Source organism: Populus nigra, chromosome 7, assembly GCF_951802175.1.
Source record: "Populus nigra chromosome 7, ddPopNigr1.1, whole genome shotgun sequence".
Classification (NCBI taxonomy): domain Eukaryota; kingdom Viridiplantae; phylum Streptophyta; class Magnoliopsida; order Malpighiales; family Salicaceae; genus Populus; species Populus nigra.
This window is the reverse complement of record NC_084858.1, coordinates 17,969,912-17,987,951: the sequence shown is the minus strand read 5'-3', so window position 1 is coordinate 17,987,951 and position 18,040 is coordinate 17,969,912. Positions and strand designations below refer to the sequence as shown.

General features: G+C 31.0%; 1 protein-coding gene across 1 annotated transcript; it reads left to right on the top strand.

The window, feature by feature from the left end:
• The first annotated feature begins 11,585 nt into the window (after positions 1–11,585).
• On the top strand, positions 11,586–17,780 carry LOC133698580 (protein MALE DISCOVERER 2-like). The gene is made up of 14 exons (XM_062121556.1): positions 11,586–11,979; positions 12,139–12,524; positions 12,629–12,761; positions 13,032–13,103; positions 13,560–13,703; positions 13,785–13,928; positions 14,527–14,628; positions 14,807–14,868; positions 14,956–15,411; positions 16,063–16,253; positions 16,343–16,475; positions 16,580–16,737; positions 16,835–17,017; positions 17,136–17,780. The coding sequence occupies exons 2-14, from the start codon at positions 12,425–12,427 to the stop codon at positions 17,394–17,396; spliced, it is 2,139 nt and encodes a 712-aa protein (XP_061977540.1). The 5' UTR covers positions 11,586–11,979; positions 12,139–12,424; the 3' UTR covers positions 17,397–17,780.
• Positions 17,781–18,040: the final 260 nt, after the last annotated feature.

Genomic DNA, 18,040 nt, shown 5'->3' with positions numbered 1-18,040 from the left:
TTATTTTATATATTTTGAATGATTTTAATTTTAAAAATAAAAAATATTATTTTAATATATTTCTATTTAAAAAATAACTATAACCACTACCTCAAATCCAAATTATTTAATCAAACTTTGTCATCATATGCTACCCTGACCCGCATATCTTTGTCATCATATGCTGTGCTGTGTTGGTCGGGTCGGGTTTTGCAAGAAAGAACTGGGGAAAGGATTGACTGTTTTAAGTATTGTTTTAAAAATAATATTTTAAAACCTAACCCGATTTGATTTGATGGGCTGGCCTGTAAATCAAGTGACTGAAGCATAGTTTGAATTATGTTTTAATAAAAATATGAAAAGAATTGACCATAGGTCATTTAAAAACTTGAGTTCATCTGTTGCCGGGTGGAAAATTTAGTTAAAATTTATTGATTTTTTTATTTTTTAAAATATTATCATTATTATTTAAAAAAAATAGATTAACCCATTATTTACATGATGACTTGTCTGGGATAAAACTCAAGTCAGATATAAAAACTATGATAAAAAACTTGTTTGTTTTAGTGTTTTTAAAATATTTTTGAAAAAAATTAAATTTTTTTATTTTTTTATTTCAAATTAATATGATTTTAGTATTTTCATATTATTTGATATGTTGATGCTAAAAATAATTTTTTAAAAAAAATATATTATTTTAATATATTTTCAAATAAAAAACACATTAAAAACTAACCACGGCTACATTATCAAAGACCGGCTAAAAATATCATCTCTATCTATATTTCTTGGTATTTATTTAACCTGACTTCTTAGTAATCTTTGCTTAGGTTGTCAAAATAGGATTCTTCTTCTTTTTTTTTTTTAATTAAAAATATATAAAAATAATATATTTTTTATATTTTAAAATTTATTTTTAATATTAATACGTCAAAATAATTTAAAAAAAATACACAGTGAAGAGATCCACTTAACTTAGGGGGGCACCCCTTGGATAGTTAGATATGATGCTGCACCACAAAACAATAATATTCTTTATTTATAATAAATAAAAAGAGTTTAAAACTGACAATAATATCCTTTATTTATAACAAATAAAAAGAGTTTAAATATCACCTCTTGAAACACATACAATATAAATTTTATAGAAGAAATTAAGATGCAAGGGATATTCACTGTGTTGTAATTTTTTTTCAACTCTTGGTCTTAATCTTCTATAGTTTCTCGCATCTTTACGTGGCTTTTTTACCACCATGTCTAGATAAACCTTACGAGGCTAATAGGGTAATTAGCTGTATAATATTAATTATTTTATAGAATTTATTTAGAAAAAATAGATACGAGGAGAATATAAATTTTAGACTGAAATATTATTGTTATTTTTTTTATTATTGATTTTATTTTATTTTCTTTTTCTTCTTGTGTTTATCTCTCTCTTCGTACGGAGAGCATAATTAAAATGTCCCGTGTATATTTTTTGTCTCCTTATCTTAGAGCTACAGGGCTTTCTCTTATTAATTAGCTTTACATCTTTTCTTTTGTGTACTTTCTCCCAGCCACCTGTTAAAATTTTGTTTCTTCTATCTTCTTTCAGATCTTCTAGTCTTTTCTTTTGTATAATTTATTTTATCTCTTACAAGACAGAAGAGAAGTTCTACAGGAGCATTAAGGAATTAGCATAAATGGGAGAGAGGGCGTTACACAGTTGGATTTTTATAAACAGGAAGCATTCTTCTTGAAAATTATTTTTCTAGAAATTATTTTTTTTATTTTCTTAGGTTTGATAAATATATAAAAAATTAGTTAAAAAAATCATTTCGGATCAAAACAAAAATTAAACATTTATGCTAGAAAAATGTTTTTCTTTTCTTGTCATTAGAAAACACTTTCCTTTATTTATAAAATACATAACATCATATTACTCGTGTGGCTCCAGTGGCTAATACAAATCATGTTACTCATGTGCCTAATACAAAATCTCCATCTCTTTCTCTCTCAAATCTCTTTACCATGAATAAAATAATCAATTCATTTTTTTTCTGTTATTTACAACAATCTCCATTGAAGCATATTGAATCCTCTTATTCCAGGTAACCATTTTTCATCTTCTTTATTTGGATTTGTAGTTATAATTATGGCATAAATCTTGTGATCTTGTTAATTTGCTGTGTTTTTCATGTTTTGTTTGGTTTCTATGAAAAAAACACAACAATCTCATACTCTATTTTGTTTAGGATTATATGCTTGGTTATGAGAGTTGGTTTGGTTTAATTCCAGTTGATCTCCCCACTCGTTTTTCATGATTTTTTCCAAATCATTTTTTAATTTCAATTGATTTCTCCACTCCCCTTATATTATGTCCTGATGATCTACCTCTCTAGCATATCCATGTTCATGCCTTTTCCATAATCTGTGTCTCTCACCAAGTAATTTCTCTGCTCATGTGTCCTACCTTGCTTTGGCTTAACAATTATGTTGTCTTTCGTGGAAGGAAATATTTGTTGTTGGTGGGTTTTGGCTTATTTTTTCCTTTTCTGCTTTACTTTCTCTCATCAAAAAATTTGAATTATGTTTTACCCAACAACAGAGCTCTGCTTTAAACCCTTTCTTACCCTACCTTTATACTCATATTTTGAGCCTTGTGACCTCCTCTTAGTGTTATTCCCATCATCAATTCTCTCATTCATTCACATGAAGGACTAAATGAACCTGAATATACCGATTCTTTATTCTTTGCACTGCCTAAAGAAATCCCCTTTCACCAAGGAGTGAACGAGTGACAATAGGAGAGGGACGGTTTGTTTAAATGGGAAAGATCTGCTTTCAATTCCACTCCATCTCTTCCTCTTCCTCTCCTTTTTCTTCAATTGCTGCTCTTCCAATAAAACTTGACCCCCTCGATGATGTCTCCTCACATTACATTCTCTCCATCATCTCCCATTCTAAATGGAAAAACACCCTTATTTCCATAAGTTAATCCCAAATATGTCCCCTTCCCATGTTTCCTCCCTCTTTAGCAACCACCCTAATCTCAACCCCAATATTGCCCTCCAATTCTTTAACTCCTTACCCCCTGTAAAACCCGGCTTTAAACACACTATGAAACCCCATTATTTTTTGGTGTAACAGTTGCTGATAGCTTTTCAGCGACATTGTGAACACTCCTGGAGTGCACAACATAGGATGCTACCTTTGGCTCTCCTTCTTTTTCTCTTCTGCTTTCTTATAAATTTTTATTCCAATAATTTATTTGATGTTAGCGAGAAAATCTGCATTTCCATTATTAGAGTTTGTGTCTCTATTGATGATATATGTTTTTCTGTTAAGTATGTTAAGGCAAATGAATAAGAGATGACAGCGATATTAATTTCAAGTTGAGTGCTAGAAAAATTGAAATGGTTTGGTAGAAAAATCATAAAGGGATTGAGTGAATTTTGCAATAAAATTATATTTTCAGGCCATGAAACATAAGGATTGAGAATTTATAAAATAATATACTTTAAGGCCTTGTTTGTTTAGGGAATTAGATATCATTGCCATAACTATTATACATTGTCATCTCCTTTGAGCATAATTTCTTGTATTGATTGTGAAGTATTTTATATATTTTTTAATGTTTATTTCCCTAAATTTTTGAGTTTTGTTATCAGAAAACTTCACTTTCTTGTTATGAATAGAAAAATTATTCGTGCAGCATGTATGAGAGCAGTTGTAACTGTTATAGCTACAGGGGTAGCTATTATTGAACAAGAAAGAAATAGAATTTATATACCAAGAAAACCACGTATAAATGCAATTGCTCAATGAAAATTCTATATTGATAGGATTTTGAATCAAGGTGATAGATATTACGTTGAACAAATTCGTATGAAACCAGTTGTATTATATAATTTATGTGATGTTCTCACAAGTCGTTAACTATTACAATCAACTCAAAATATGTCTATTAGGGAGCAAGTAATTGTGTTCTTACAAATTATAGGCCGAAACCAAAGATTTTGTTTTATTAGTGGTATATACTATATATCTGTTGAAACTATCCATCGTTACTTTAGAATTGTATTAAAAGCAGCTTTTAAGTTATACAAACACCTTATTAAAGACCGAGGGGATAAAGTTCCCGTAGAGATAATGAATAATCAAAGATTTTATCCTTATTTTAAGGTATGAGAACAATACCAATATTTTTATATATTAATTAATTACATATAGAAGAAAAGGTTATAAATTATTTTTTCATGTTTATATAGGATTGTGTGGGAGCAATTGATAGTACTCATGTTCCTGCAAATGTTCCTATTGAGATTCAAGGAAAGTTTTGAGGTAAAAAAGAAGGAACAACACAAAATATTTTAGCAGCTATAACTTTTTTTTATCATACCTTGGAAAGGAGTGCAAACCTAGAGGTCACCAATTCAAGTCTCACAAACCTCAGGGTCACTAGAGGCTTACATGGTCGTTAACTTCAAGGCCCGTAGGATTAGTTGAGGTGAGCGCAAGCTGGCCCGAACACCAACGTTAATCTAAAAAAAGTTTATATATGTTTTAGCTGGCTTGGAAAGAAGTGTACACGATTCATGAGTTTTAGGTGATGCACTATCAAGACCTAGTGGTCTAAAAATTACAGAAGGTATATAATAAAGTATTTATTATATGCAATAAACATATAAAATGTATAATTAGATAAAGATAGTAATAGGGTTTTTTTTTAATTTGTAGGGAAATATTATCTTGGTGATGCTGAAACGGTATTCGAAAAGGAATCATTTCTCCTTTTTATGGAGTTCAATATCACTTGAATGAGTTTACAGAACATTCATCAGAAAATAAAAAGTAGTTATTTAATCTTAGACACTCTTCATTAAGAACTGTTATTGAGCGAGGGTTTGGTATTTTGAAGAGTCGTTTTAGATCAATTGATGGAAAACCTTTTTGGTCTTATGAAACACAAGTAGATGTTGTGCTTGCATGTTGTATTATTCATAATCACATAATGGGAGTTGATCCTTATGACTTTCTTATGAAAGAAATATGTTCGAAAAGTAAACCAATTAGATGAACATTCAACTTAAGTTAACGGGAGGAGAAGAAAGAGAATAGAGAGTGGATAACAAAAAGAGAAATGATTGCATTAACCATGTGGAATGATTATAACACTCAAAGAAACTAGTAATTGAGTGTTAATTACATGTGTTTGTTTTTATTATGTTTTTCTTGAGTTTGTATTATCTTTGTTATATATTTGGATTGCTTGTTGACTTTATATAATTTCTTATATATTTTTTTAAACATTAATTGTAGTTTTTATATGAATATAAATATTGTATGATTTTATTTTGTATAAATTTATAATTTTTTTTGTAGAAATGAGTACCACATAGAATGAAAAATACAAGGGTAAACACTTCACGTGGTCTAAGCCTTTGTCTCACATGTTACTTAAGATATTATTTAAGGAGGTACTTAAAGGAAACAAACCTTCTTCCACCTTTAGAGCATAATCATTTCTTAAGGTGGTTACAGAAATTAGTCAAAAGTTCAACGTGCAATACGAGCCTAAGCATGTGGACAATCATCTCAAAACTGTGAAAAAAGAATAGGGAATAATAACCAAACTTAAAAATAAAAATGGCTTTGGTTGGGATGATTGTTTGAAGATGATTACAGTTTCGAAAAATGTATATGATGAAGAAGTAAAAGTATGATAAATATTATTCTCTTTGTAATTTTTATATTTACTTTTGTTTCCAAAATGTTATACAAGAAACTAAAAATTTGCATATTCTAAACTTTATAAACAATCACATCCTAATCATGACAAGTATCTCAACAAAAAACTTAATATGTACGAGGCGATGACAATTGTTGTTGGAAAAAACATGGCAACCGGAAATTATGCCAAATCATATGATGATATCAACTTGGAAGAGAACACTGAAATGCAATCAATTTCAATTGAAAATGAAGGGGAATATGAAGAAAATTCAAAAAAAAAAAAGCACATCTTCATCTAGTGCACAAAAGAGGCAACGTAGGAAGATAAATCGCATGTATGAAGATGATGGTGTTGAAAAGCTATCTAAAAAGATTAGAGATGTATCATTTGCAATTCAAAACCTCAGCAAAAATCAACTTAATGTTAATGAGTTATATATAGAAGTGATGAAAATTAAAGGCTTTGATGAGATCACTCTTGGGGATGCATTTGATCACTTAGTCCAAAATGAAATGTTGGTAAAAACATTTATGGTAAAAAAGGTTAATTTGAGGAAAATTTGGGTTTAGAATTTTGTGAACCAACACTACTACATACCTGATTGCTAAGATGATTTTACTATGATAAAAAAGTTTATGTTTGTTATTTGACAAGTATGTTTACTTGTTTAATTTGGTCTAGCATGTTTATGTTTGTTAATGTGAACTAATATGTATGTGTATGACCTCAAAACTTAACATTTATGCATGACGATGTTTGATGTAAGATATTTATATTTATTTCTTAATGCTTATTTGATATATATTAAAGGGATATTAAAGGGATAATTGCCCATACCTGTAACAAAAAAATCTTTATCCAAAAACCCCATCAAAATATTTTTGTATTTATTTATCTTTTAAAAATATCTTCATACCAAAAAAACCCAAATATCTAACTTTTACTTAAAACCATAAACTAATTTGGCTTTCTTAATATGAAATAAAACATATTTTAAGCTTTTAAAATTGAAAAAGAAATATTTATAGGTTTTACTTAAGAAATATTTTAAAAGGTTATATATCTATAATATTATATGACATATATAATTATATTTTATAAAATAAGATATATATAAATATAGAGTATAATAAAAAAATTCATCATCATTACACTTTTTAGATCTCATTCTTTTACTTAAGTGATTATATATTTATATTTTATTATATATATATATTAGATAAACTTGAAAAAAATATTAGTAAATTATTTTTCAATTCATTTTTCATAATATAACCAAACACTGAAAAGTATTTTCCAATTTTTTTTTCATAACACTACCAAATATCGAAAAATAATTCACTTTTCAGAATTTATTTTCTAAAAAAATTACTTTCCCAAAAAAAACTATTTTTTAGCAAACAAATAGTAGCTTAGTTTCCACTCTATAAAAATCATATACTACTTTAGTTTTTCTTCTAGATATTGATTTGATGTTTAGTTTTTCTGATTTTGTTTTTCTGGTTGCGGGTCGAGCATGTTTTTTCTATTTTTGGCAAATTCATTGCAGCTCAAGGTTGATTGTACTTCTAGGAATTTTGGTATCTGGTTCCATCCTAACAATGGGAGTTTCCATACTACTCTTTGTACTATTTTTCTTTCAAGAATTGCAATATCTTGGGTTTTCCATCCTCTAATTTGTCTGATCTGGGTGGCGTGGCGATTTTAGTGTTCTTCATCAATGCATTCATCTGCAATCAAAGGACATGATACCCAACTTCCTCATGGAATAATTTATTTCAATTTATATGTATGATCAGATCGAACAAGGTCGGAAAATCAATCCCCTCTATAATTCCTAGTAAATCAGGATTCTTATCATGTTAATCCCTTCTCTTTCTTCTCTTAGGGTAATCTAAACTTTTAAAAAATTGTTTTTCTGTGAATTAGAGTTTTGCTCGCGATGATTTTGGTGTATGTTTTGTTGATTTTCTCATGCAAATGATTTTTAAAATGTAATTTTTTCATGGAAATATATTAAAATTTTATTTTTTTATTTTAAAAAATATAAAATTATTTTTAAAACAAAAAGCAAACCTCCTTTCTATTTGCTGTAGATAAACTTGTTGATGACTGGGGGGGGTATAATTTCCTAGCGATTATTGTAAATTCAGAATAGTTATGCCTCTTCCTCTTGAAATAGGATCTATTAAGGATTTTATTTTATTTTTATTTATTTATTATCCTCCTCTATTTTATAATATCCTATTGTATCATTTCATTTGCTTTTATCTATTTTATAATAGGTTATATGTTGGGTAAATTGACTTGCAAGCTGGTATTCAAAAAAAAATGTTTTAATAAAAAAAACTTAACTCAAATTATATTTGAGTTTTTCACGTTTTAAAAGCGTTTTTTAAAAAGTTAATTTTTTTTTTATTTTTTTACTTTAAATTAATATTTTTTTAATATTTTTAGATTATTTTGATGTGTTGATATCAAAAATAATTTTTTTTAAAAAAATTATATTGTTTTGATATATTTCCGAGTAAAACACACTTTAAAAAATAATTGTAACTATATTTCCAAACAGGCCGGCATCTAGACTCCCATCTAGTTCTTGGATTTATACTAAGGGAATGAATTATTGACAAACTGTTTTTCAACAACCTATTAGTAGGAATGAGTCCTTTGGACAATAGATCTAAACACCAAACGATAAGACTAATAAATTGGGTGAGAGAAAAGGTGAATAGATAAAACTTAAATACTCATGAAAAAAAATAAGAACTTGAAGAGCAAAAACTTATAAGAAATTAGATAAATAACTTCATATATACGTGAACGAGCAAGATAAATAAAGAGAATAAGAAAAGAGTAAGCAAACAAATGGATAAAATCCTTATTCCATCACACAGACGTCGAGTCCCTGAAAATGATTTGGGATTTCTCAATTCTTTATGCATTCCTACTTGCACAAAAAAAAAAAAAAACAAAGAGTTTACTAAACTAAAAAATCATAAAAAATAAACACCCTAGTTGACCAAGGATTCAATAGAAAATAAAAATCAATATAAAATCTACAAGTAATTGAAAAAAATATTATAAATAAAAAAGATAAATAAAAAAGATATATTTAATAAATATAGATTAATCCTCCTCAAGTCTTTTTTTAGCATGAATGTAGAGCATCATGGTTGATCTCAAACATACTTGGCTATTTTAAAATATAATGCCAAAAACGAAATGAGTTAAGGATCTTGATCACTTGTCGCTCCAAGCTAAACATTTTGATTTGATTTATTTATTTATTCCTTTATCACTTTGAGTTATGGGATAAAGATTCATTAGCTCAAACATAAAGATTTGAGAAAACTTAGGTTAAGAAACAATCTATAAAGATTATATTTTATTGTATTGTATTGAGAATTTATGATATTAGAACCTGATTGGAATTGTAGCAGCGATTTAAAGTGCTTTTCGTTTAAAAATGCATTAAAATAATATTTTTTTTATTTTTTAAAAATTATTTTTGAGATCAACATATCAAAATAATATGAAAACATAAAAAAATTAGCAAAAAAAATTGAAATTTAAGGGAACGCAGTTTCATATGAAGATATCACACGCGTCTATAAATATTAGAAATATTATAAGTGGTTTGACTTAACCTTTCAATGATCAATTTCTCAGTGTAATTATTATCATTTCATCAATAATTTTCGCTTTAGACATTTTATCATGGAGTGTGTTTGCCATGTCAAATCATATTTGTTCGTAACATTATAGTCATTGACCTTTGAATAAGATTTGAAACTCTTTTCAAATCTCATTCCACATTGCACAAAGATTTAACAATCAATACTATTTAAGAACATGTATAATATTTTTTCTAATTCACCTAGGGTGATAAATCCTCTCTTGATCACTCAAATACCTTTATATAGTTTATATTATATCTCATGTTTGTCAATGTATTATATTTACCAAGATAAAATATAATAAGATAAAAACATAATACTTTTTATATAAAACAACTTAAAAATCTCAAGTCAAAGAATTACTTACAAGACTCTAATGATGTAAAGCTATTACAGTGTGTTTTTTTTTTCTTTTTTTGGCCTAGAGAGGGGCTATCATGAGTGTGGAGATGGTAGGGCTTATGCAGGTGTGGTAAGCTAGTTGACAGTAGTGGCCGAGCATAAAAGTGTGTTTGTGTTTTAGGTAGTTTTTGTAATTATGATTAGATATGGTTAGTTGGATTTAGATACGTGTTTAATGATGATAAGTGTATGTAAGTGAGGATGAGTGTATATAGGTGATTTTTCGCTTGAACTAATTCTCACCTAAAATTCATCTTTCATGTCTATAACCACACCTTTTTATAGGCAAAATAAATTTTTTTTCCTCCTAATTACTTGGTCTCCAAGCAATAAAAAAATTCACTTTAGTCCTTTATTTTTCTTCTTATGCATTTTTGGTCCCCTTGTCTATATATATTTTTTGAGTTTTGATTTTTTTTGTATTTTGATATATTTAAAAAAGGCAGCATGAACGCTAAATCGATGAGAAAAATAAACAATGATTTTGAAATGAGCGTGTTGATAACTGAACACTTTAAAAATAAAATTTGGAATTCTTTTGAAAAGACCTAAATATGCGAAAGTGATGTAAATACATCAAAAATATATTTTTTGGTGGTTGTTTTGTTATTTTTTAGATTTTTCTTGAAAACTGTTAATACAATAAGGTAAAGATCAAGTTACAACATGAAGAAAAAAAAATTAATTTTTTTTAAAAATATTTTTTCAATGTAAAAACAAATGGTTTCTATAGCTAGCAAAGAGACCAATGATTTTTTTGTTTTTACTGTTAGAAAGTGTTTTTTTGTAAAAATTATTATTTTTTATTTTTAATTATTTTTTAAATATTTTTAGATTATTTTAAAGCATTGATATCAAAAATAAATTTAAATAAAAAATTATTTTAATATATTTTTTAATAAAAATATTTAAAAAAATAATGACTACACTATCATCAAACTAGCTAAAAAATACAAGAGGCATTCATCCGTAGAAAACAAAACAAAAAGAAAAGATAAAAACGAAAGAGGGACGCACGGAGCGAGAGAAAAGAGGCCCAGTCAATGAAAGAAAAGCGCGTCCGAGTACATCGGAAGTGAGGGCCCACAACCACCACTCCCTCTTTCTCTAAATAAATAAATAAATAAATAAAAACAAAACCTTTCCGTTGGTAGTTACACCTCCCAAATATCATAGGCCATCTCTACATGTTCTTAGTGATTGGGTCCCATCTAACCCCACCAACCTGATAAAAAAATACAAGAAAAATTCTTTTGATATTATTCTTTTTTTTTAAAAAAAAAAAACTTTTTTAAAACGTTGATGAATTTTTTTTAGGATTTTTAGAAATATTATAGTATTTTTTTAGTTAAAATTGTATTAAAATAATAATTTTTTATTATTTTTAAAAAATTATTTTTAATATAATACATTAAAACAATAAAAAAAACTAAAAAAATTAATTTAGAACAAATAAAAAATAAAAAAAATTAAATTATCTTAAGAATATCTTTAAAATGTAAAAATAAACGTGATCTTAAAAAGGCTGATGAGCCTGTGATGCATGTAGCTGACATGTTAGCTATGGATATGGATTCCTACAGTTTGATACCTCGTAAGATAAAATTGATATATTCTAAATTTAATGCATATACCCTTGCTACTATAACCATTGATAAAATCAGAATCCTTAAAAAAAAAAAAAAAAAAGGCTGGTTGAGTATGATAGATAGATAGCGATGCTTTTGTCTAGAAAAAAGAAAATTATCTACTCAGTAATGGAATTCCTTAAAAAATAAACCAAAAAAAGAAAGAAAAATAGTGGCAAACAGAAACAGATAGGTTGCTGGGGTGGCTGGCAGAGGGGAGCTAGCTACAGAGAGAGAGAGAGAGAGAGAGAGAGAGAGAGAGGGAAAAAAAACTGGAAGACAGAAAAACAAAGAAAGAGTTGTAAGAGAAACACCAAAAAGATGGTGGAGGAGATCCTCTAAGATCATCTTGCAAAGGGGCAGTAATAGAAAAGATTTATTAATCTAGTAAAAAAAAAAAAATACCAATACCATTTCCTTGCTGCCTTTTTCGTTTCTGTTTGAGCTTCTCCATCTATCCACCCTGCCACCCCCTCGTTGCATTTCCTCCTCTTGAAGGATTTTTGGTATCAAAATTGCATTATTGCCCTTCACAACAACAGCACTAAAACACCTTTTCTGGCCCTTATTTATGGTATATTCAATGTCCCTTTTGCTTTTTTCTTTTGGATTGCTTGTTCCTGAGGGTATTCCTTGATTCTTCATTGTCTGTTATAAGCTCACCTTTTTTTTTACCTTTCTGCTAACTTTTGTGTCATCTTTTCCCCCCCCCTGCTGTTTGTCCCATTTGCAGCTGCATTTTATTGGTGTGGAGATTTAGAGGGAGATTATAGCCTGCTCTTCCATTTTATGTGGTCTTTCAGGACAAGGGTGTAGAGAAGTGTTTTTAAAATACAAGGATGAGGGACCCTGAGATGATCAAATGTGAAGACTTTTCGTGTTTTTGTAGCATGGTTGTTTGTAAATCAAAGATTTTGCATTAGTTGTTGTTGTTGTTGTTAGTTGAAAGGGGTGGTTTTGCATAGGAAACCTGGCGATCATTGTTGCTACCTCCACTGCCAAATTTGGTTCATCAAGCAATGAGGGATAGATGGAAAACAATTGGATTCCAATTTTTGTTCTTTTTGGTTTTGATTCTTGGTCTTGAAAATCAATGCTCCTGGTCGCTTAATGATGAGGGTAATTCTTCGTTTTATGCATTCTTATTTTTTATTGACATGTACCTGTTAAAATGTAATTGCAGAATCAATCTTGGTCTTGATATATGAATGTAATGTGGGCAGGATTGGTTTTGCTGGAATTCCGGGGACGAGTGAATTCTGATCCTTTCGGTGCTCTTTCAAATTGGAATCCCAATGACATTGATCCTTGCTCATGGTCTGGTGTTCATTGCGCTGCGGGAAAAGTGCAAATACTGTAAGTCGCTATTCATTCTTCCTTTAAAAGAGCTAATAATTATCGCTCCACTTACAAAACAGGAAAAAAATTGAAATTTCTCCCTTCATATATTGTTTTTGTTTCTAATCTGAGGTGTATGCGATGGAGGATTTTGTAGATGACTTCCGTTAATTTTTGTTGATGGAATTGTGATATAGAGTAGTGTTTGCCGTTGCATTTTAGAGAATGGAACATTTCATGTGGGTGCTGAATGATCAGACATATTAATGTTGTTCAGTGCACTTGTAGGGATCTGAGCGGTTTTTCTTTGGAAGGGACATTGGCGCCGGAGCTTGGCAAACTTGTTAACTTAACATCCCTGTAAGGTTTCATAATTTTTCTGTACTCTCTTTGATGGAACTTGGGGTTTAGGAATTAAGCATTTGATTCCAACATATGACTGAGCTGTTCAAGAGTCTAAGAATATAATCCAATACTGCAATTTGCCTATTTCTACTGATTGAATATGAATTTGGCCAAGATGCTTGGGGACTGTTTGGATTTTAGTGTTGACAGGCTATCTTACATATTCTTAAACATAATAGCATATAGTGTAGAAATTAGACTCAATATGTTCGCAATCATGATGTTTAAGAATTTATGGAAATAAATGATTTTGATATTCACAAACTTGTTGACTGTAGTATTTGTTTGTAGAGATCTACAACTATTGTGGAAACTGTATCTCTGATCCTGATGTATAGCTTTGTACTCTATAACTTCTGCTGGGTTTAAAAATAATTGAACTTTCTGATTCTTTCTTTACTTTCATGACAGTGTACTCTACCGAAACCATTTCACTGGTGCCATTCCTAAAGAGATTGGAGAGCTCAGAAAGCTGGAATTACTGGACCTGAGGAATAATAACTTCAGTGGAGCAATTCCAGAAGAAATAGGAAGATTACTGTCATTAAAACACTTGTGTGTGATCTGTCTTTCTTTTTTATTGTTTTGATGGCTTATGTTGTGTAGTTAAGTAGCCTGAAATGATTTCTATCTTAGGTTGCTAAGAGACAATAAATTTGAGGGAAGCATTCCTCCGGAGATCAGGAGGCTTAACCTGCTTTCTGAATTTCGATTTGATGGAAACCTTGCATCTGCTGCTGCTACTGGAGTTAGCTTTGTCAATAGAAAACTTGGACATGGGTAAGTGACTTTTTCCATCTTTCTTTATCAACACTCATCCGCGGGTACAATTGTTTTTGCCATGATGGATTTATTGCCAACCATACCTAAGTTGAGTTTTAGTCTTGGTGTGAACTGTGACGTGTTATAATTAAATTGAAGCACCTTGAATTCATCATCAAATACGGAGAGAAAAACTATTAGTTACACCTGATCAATACCTCTCCACGTCGTCATTGGTTTTTCCATCAATTTAGAAGACAAAAGTCTCTTGCTTTTTCTATTGTTCGCACCCTGCCTCTCACAAGAAATACCACCTGAAAGCTATCTGACATGTCAGATAAATTTAGCATGAGGTGATTATGGACTTCGTAGACATGTTGTTTAAGAGCACTGATACATACCCATTCTTGCTAGCTTAAAAATAGTTTGTCCTTATCTCCCATGTCTTGCATTAAGCATGCTACTAACATTTGGAAGAGTGATGAGCATCCCTTTTTTATTTGATTCTTTCTAACCGATCATCAAGTATCATTTTGTGAATGGAAGTTATTGAAGTTGAAGGTGTGGTTCGGTTTAATAATCTGTTTTTCTGATCTAAAACGTATGTATTGTGCAGCATGTGGTGGAGCAGCTGGAAGCACTTGAATGGGGCGAATTCATTCATATTCCCAATTAAAGGAGCTTTTATGCATTACCTGAATTCCATGACATTGCAATTGTATGGAACTTAATATGCTTTACACACAACACATGCTCACACACATGTACAATTTTTATGTATATGGATGCAGATAGTGATGAAGATATCCCAGAAGATATCCCACTTTTGACATATTTGCATTGTAGTAGTGATGGTTTGTGTGTTCTTTCTACTGATTGCCTACCCTCATTAAAAGGTTCAAGCTCGGGAAGGATACTCTGCATGGTCGCAAAGAAAATTGCTTTGTTAAGCCAGATAGTGAGTACCAAACATTCTCCAACCTTGGTTGTTTGTTTTCAAAATTTGTACTTGTGGGACAAATCTGATACCTTTTGCACTGAGCAGGATCACCTGAGCAAAATGTAGAGATCCTTGCCAATTTTGTACGTCGCAGACTACTTGAGCAGTCCAGTAACCTCCAAGCTGCACCTGCGGGTGGTGGATCTTCCTCTCAACCAATTATTGCTCTTCCAACCACGCGAAGTAGTGGGGCTTTCCCAGCAATACCAAATGCAAAGAAGCATCAACCTCAATCCCCTGTGCCATTGGATTCACCTGCTAATCCTCCAACAATAGGAGCTAAGGCTTCAACTCATTCTGCTGAAAAGCCATTTAAAGAACAATCTCCAACCAATGGAACTTCTGGAAATACATGGATGTATTTCCTAATCATTCCAATCGTGGGTGTCTTGATCATTTTTGTAGCAGGCTTGCTCTTTAGGTGCCGGAAACAAGGAGTGACAACCATAGGTCCTTGGAAGACTGGTCTAAGTGGACAGTTGCAGAAAGCATTTGTTACAGGTGACATCTAGTGTGTAAATAAAGAAATAAAAAACGAACAAAAAAAGACTGTTGACTTTATTATTGATCAGTAGGCTGATTAGGCTAGGCTCTTTATTTATCAACATGATTAACAACATAAATTGTGTGATTTGACCAACATGATTGATTGAAGTGGTGTAACAGCTGTGGGTTTTTGTCTCGCCCACATGAATGTCACCTTAGGATTGTGGCACATGTTTGGATGCCTGAGGAATAAGAGGTCATATTTAAGTTCTCCAGCAACTTTTGGTGGAGCCATACCTAAACAAAATGAGATAGGAATGTCGAGACTTGTTTTATGAACATGTGAATTTATTTAATCAAATTGTTAATTTTGGTTGACATCTTATTCAACTTAATTATTTGATTGCTACATTTTTTTTATAACAGAAAGAGTGAACTACACGGCAATGGCCCTCATTTTTATCACTAGTTCAGTAAAATCAAGTTCTGGCTTCATGTGCATGATGAGTCCTGCCATTAAGTTTCACAGAGCTTTATTATCTTTCTGCATGTGTTGTCTCTGGTAGATTAGTGTCCGGTCCAGTCTTAAAGCATTATTGTTTATTCCATGATCTTGTATTTGTTCAATTTATTATGAACATAATCAGTTAGTCGTATGAAATATAGGGGTTCCCAAGCTAAATCGATCAGAGCTGGAAACTGCCTGTGAGGATTTCAGCAATATCATTGATACATTTGATGGTTTCACTGCATATAAGGGAACACTGTCTAGTGGAGTTGAGATTTCTGTTGCATCAACTACAGTGGCTTCTTCCAAAGATTGGTCAAAGAATGCAGAGATGGCATACCGGAAAAAGGTTTGCCTTTAACATATAGCTTGCATTGATTTTATTATGCAAATCTCTCTTTTACTAAAATTTTGTTCTACAAATCTTTTGGTGTGTAGATTGATACACTATCACGGATTAATCATAAGAACTTTGTAAACCTCATTGGCTTCTGTGAGGAGGATGAACCTTTCAATAGGATGATGGTTTTTGAATATGCTCCAAATGGAACTCTCTTTGAGCATCTGCATGGTAAGGTTCTCAGTTAATCAACTTTTGGTAGTGGGGATTTTGTCAATGTTGCTGGTGCAATGTTGGAAAGGCTGAAAGTCTCAAACATTTCTTTGTATTTTTAGTTAAAGAAATGGAACATCTCGACTGGAATACAAGGATGAGGATTATTATGGGTGTTTCTTATTGCCTGCAATATATGCACCATGATCTGAATCCACCTATAGCACATTCTAAACTGTGTTCACGCGCTATCTTCTTAACAGATGATTATGCTGCTAAGGTACATCCTTTACTCTGTCATGGATAAACTTCGTCTTGTCTTCTTTTCATTTTTTTAATTTTAATTTAATCTCACTATCTCGATTTGGCTTTCTCAGATTGCAGAGATCTGTTTTTTGCCTCAAGCTACATCAAACTCAAAGGTCTCAGGCGAATTGGAGGATTCACTGCCACCCCATGTTGATCCAGAAACAAACATCTATTGTTTTGGGGTTTTGTTGCTTGAAATCATTTCCGGGAAGCTCCCATACTCAGAAGAACAAGGACCCCTTGAAAAATGGGTAAGTCTGTACGAAATCTCATAACCTAATCATAGCTTTCAGCTTTAACTCGAGGCTAAATATTTGTTCTATCTACATACTAGATGGTTTTTGTAACCTTATAATTTTAAACTTCCAGGCTGCTGAATATTTGAATGGCAAGCGGAGTATCAGCTGCATGATTGATCCAAGCCTTAAGTCTTTCAAAAACAACGATCTTGACGTCATCTGTGAGATTATCCAACAATGTATCCAATCAGATGCAAGGCACAGACCAACAATGAAGGAGATCACCTCCAAATTGAGGGAAGTGATTTCTATCTCACCTGATCAAGCAACCCCTAGACTTTCTCCTCTGTGGTGGGCTGAGCTTGAGATATTATCCGTAGAGGCAACTTAGAGCTCTCTCCCCCGCTGACTCTTGTTGCAAGTAAAGTCTCTCTCATACTCTGTGTCAAAATATAAAAGTTAGCTTTTCAATCGGTGCTGCCCCAAAATCATCAAATACCACCAATCCTTGGCTTTCCCGTCCCTTTGTTTTTTGGTCCCATTATTGTATTCTTTAATCTGATTCATTCTATTAGTTATATGTTTTTTCCCCATTTCTCCTAGCATTGCACATTACTATGAGAATGTGATATAGGGTTTCATTCGTGGGTTATTGTGTTCCAAATGGTAAACGGAATATGTATTTTGTGATTGACTTTTGTGGTGTAAAAAACTAACATAGCACTGGGATTTTAGTCCTAGTGAACTTATTAATTGTGAGAATTTGTTTGATTAATAGGTAGTTTGTTTATGCTCTCACAGTTTCTGATGGCCTTTGGCACAATTGCTTTCGATTGATTTCATGAATTCCAATTGTAGTAATGGAAGTAGAGAACTTCTGATAGAACTGAACAATTATAGCTGTTAGCTTCTTGTTGGAAAAAGGGACTCGCAATCTTTCGGATCTTGGAGCCATTCTGATTCCAGTAGCAGCAAGTAAACTCTCCATAAATTGAGAGTTCGAATTTCACTTATCATTCATGCAAGTTTTCATGC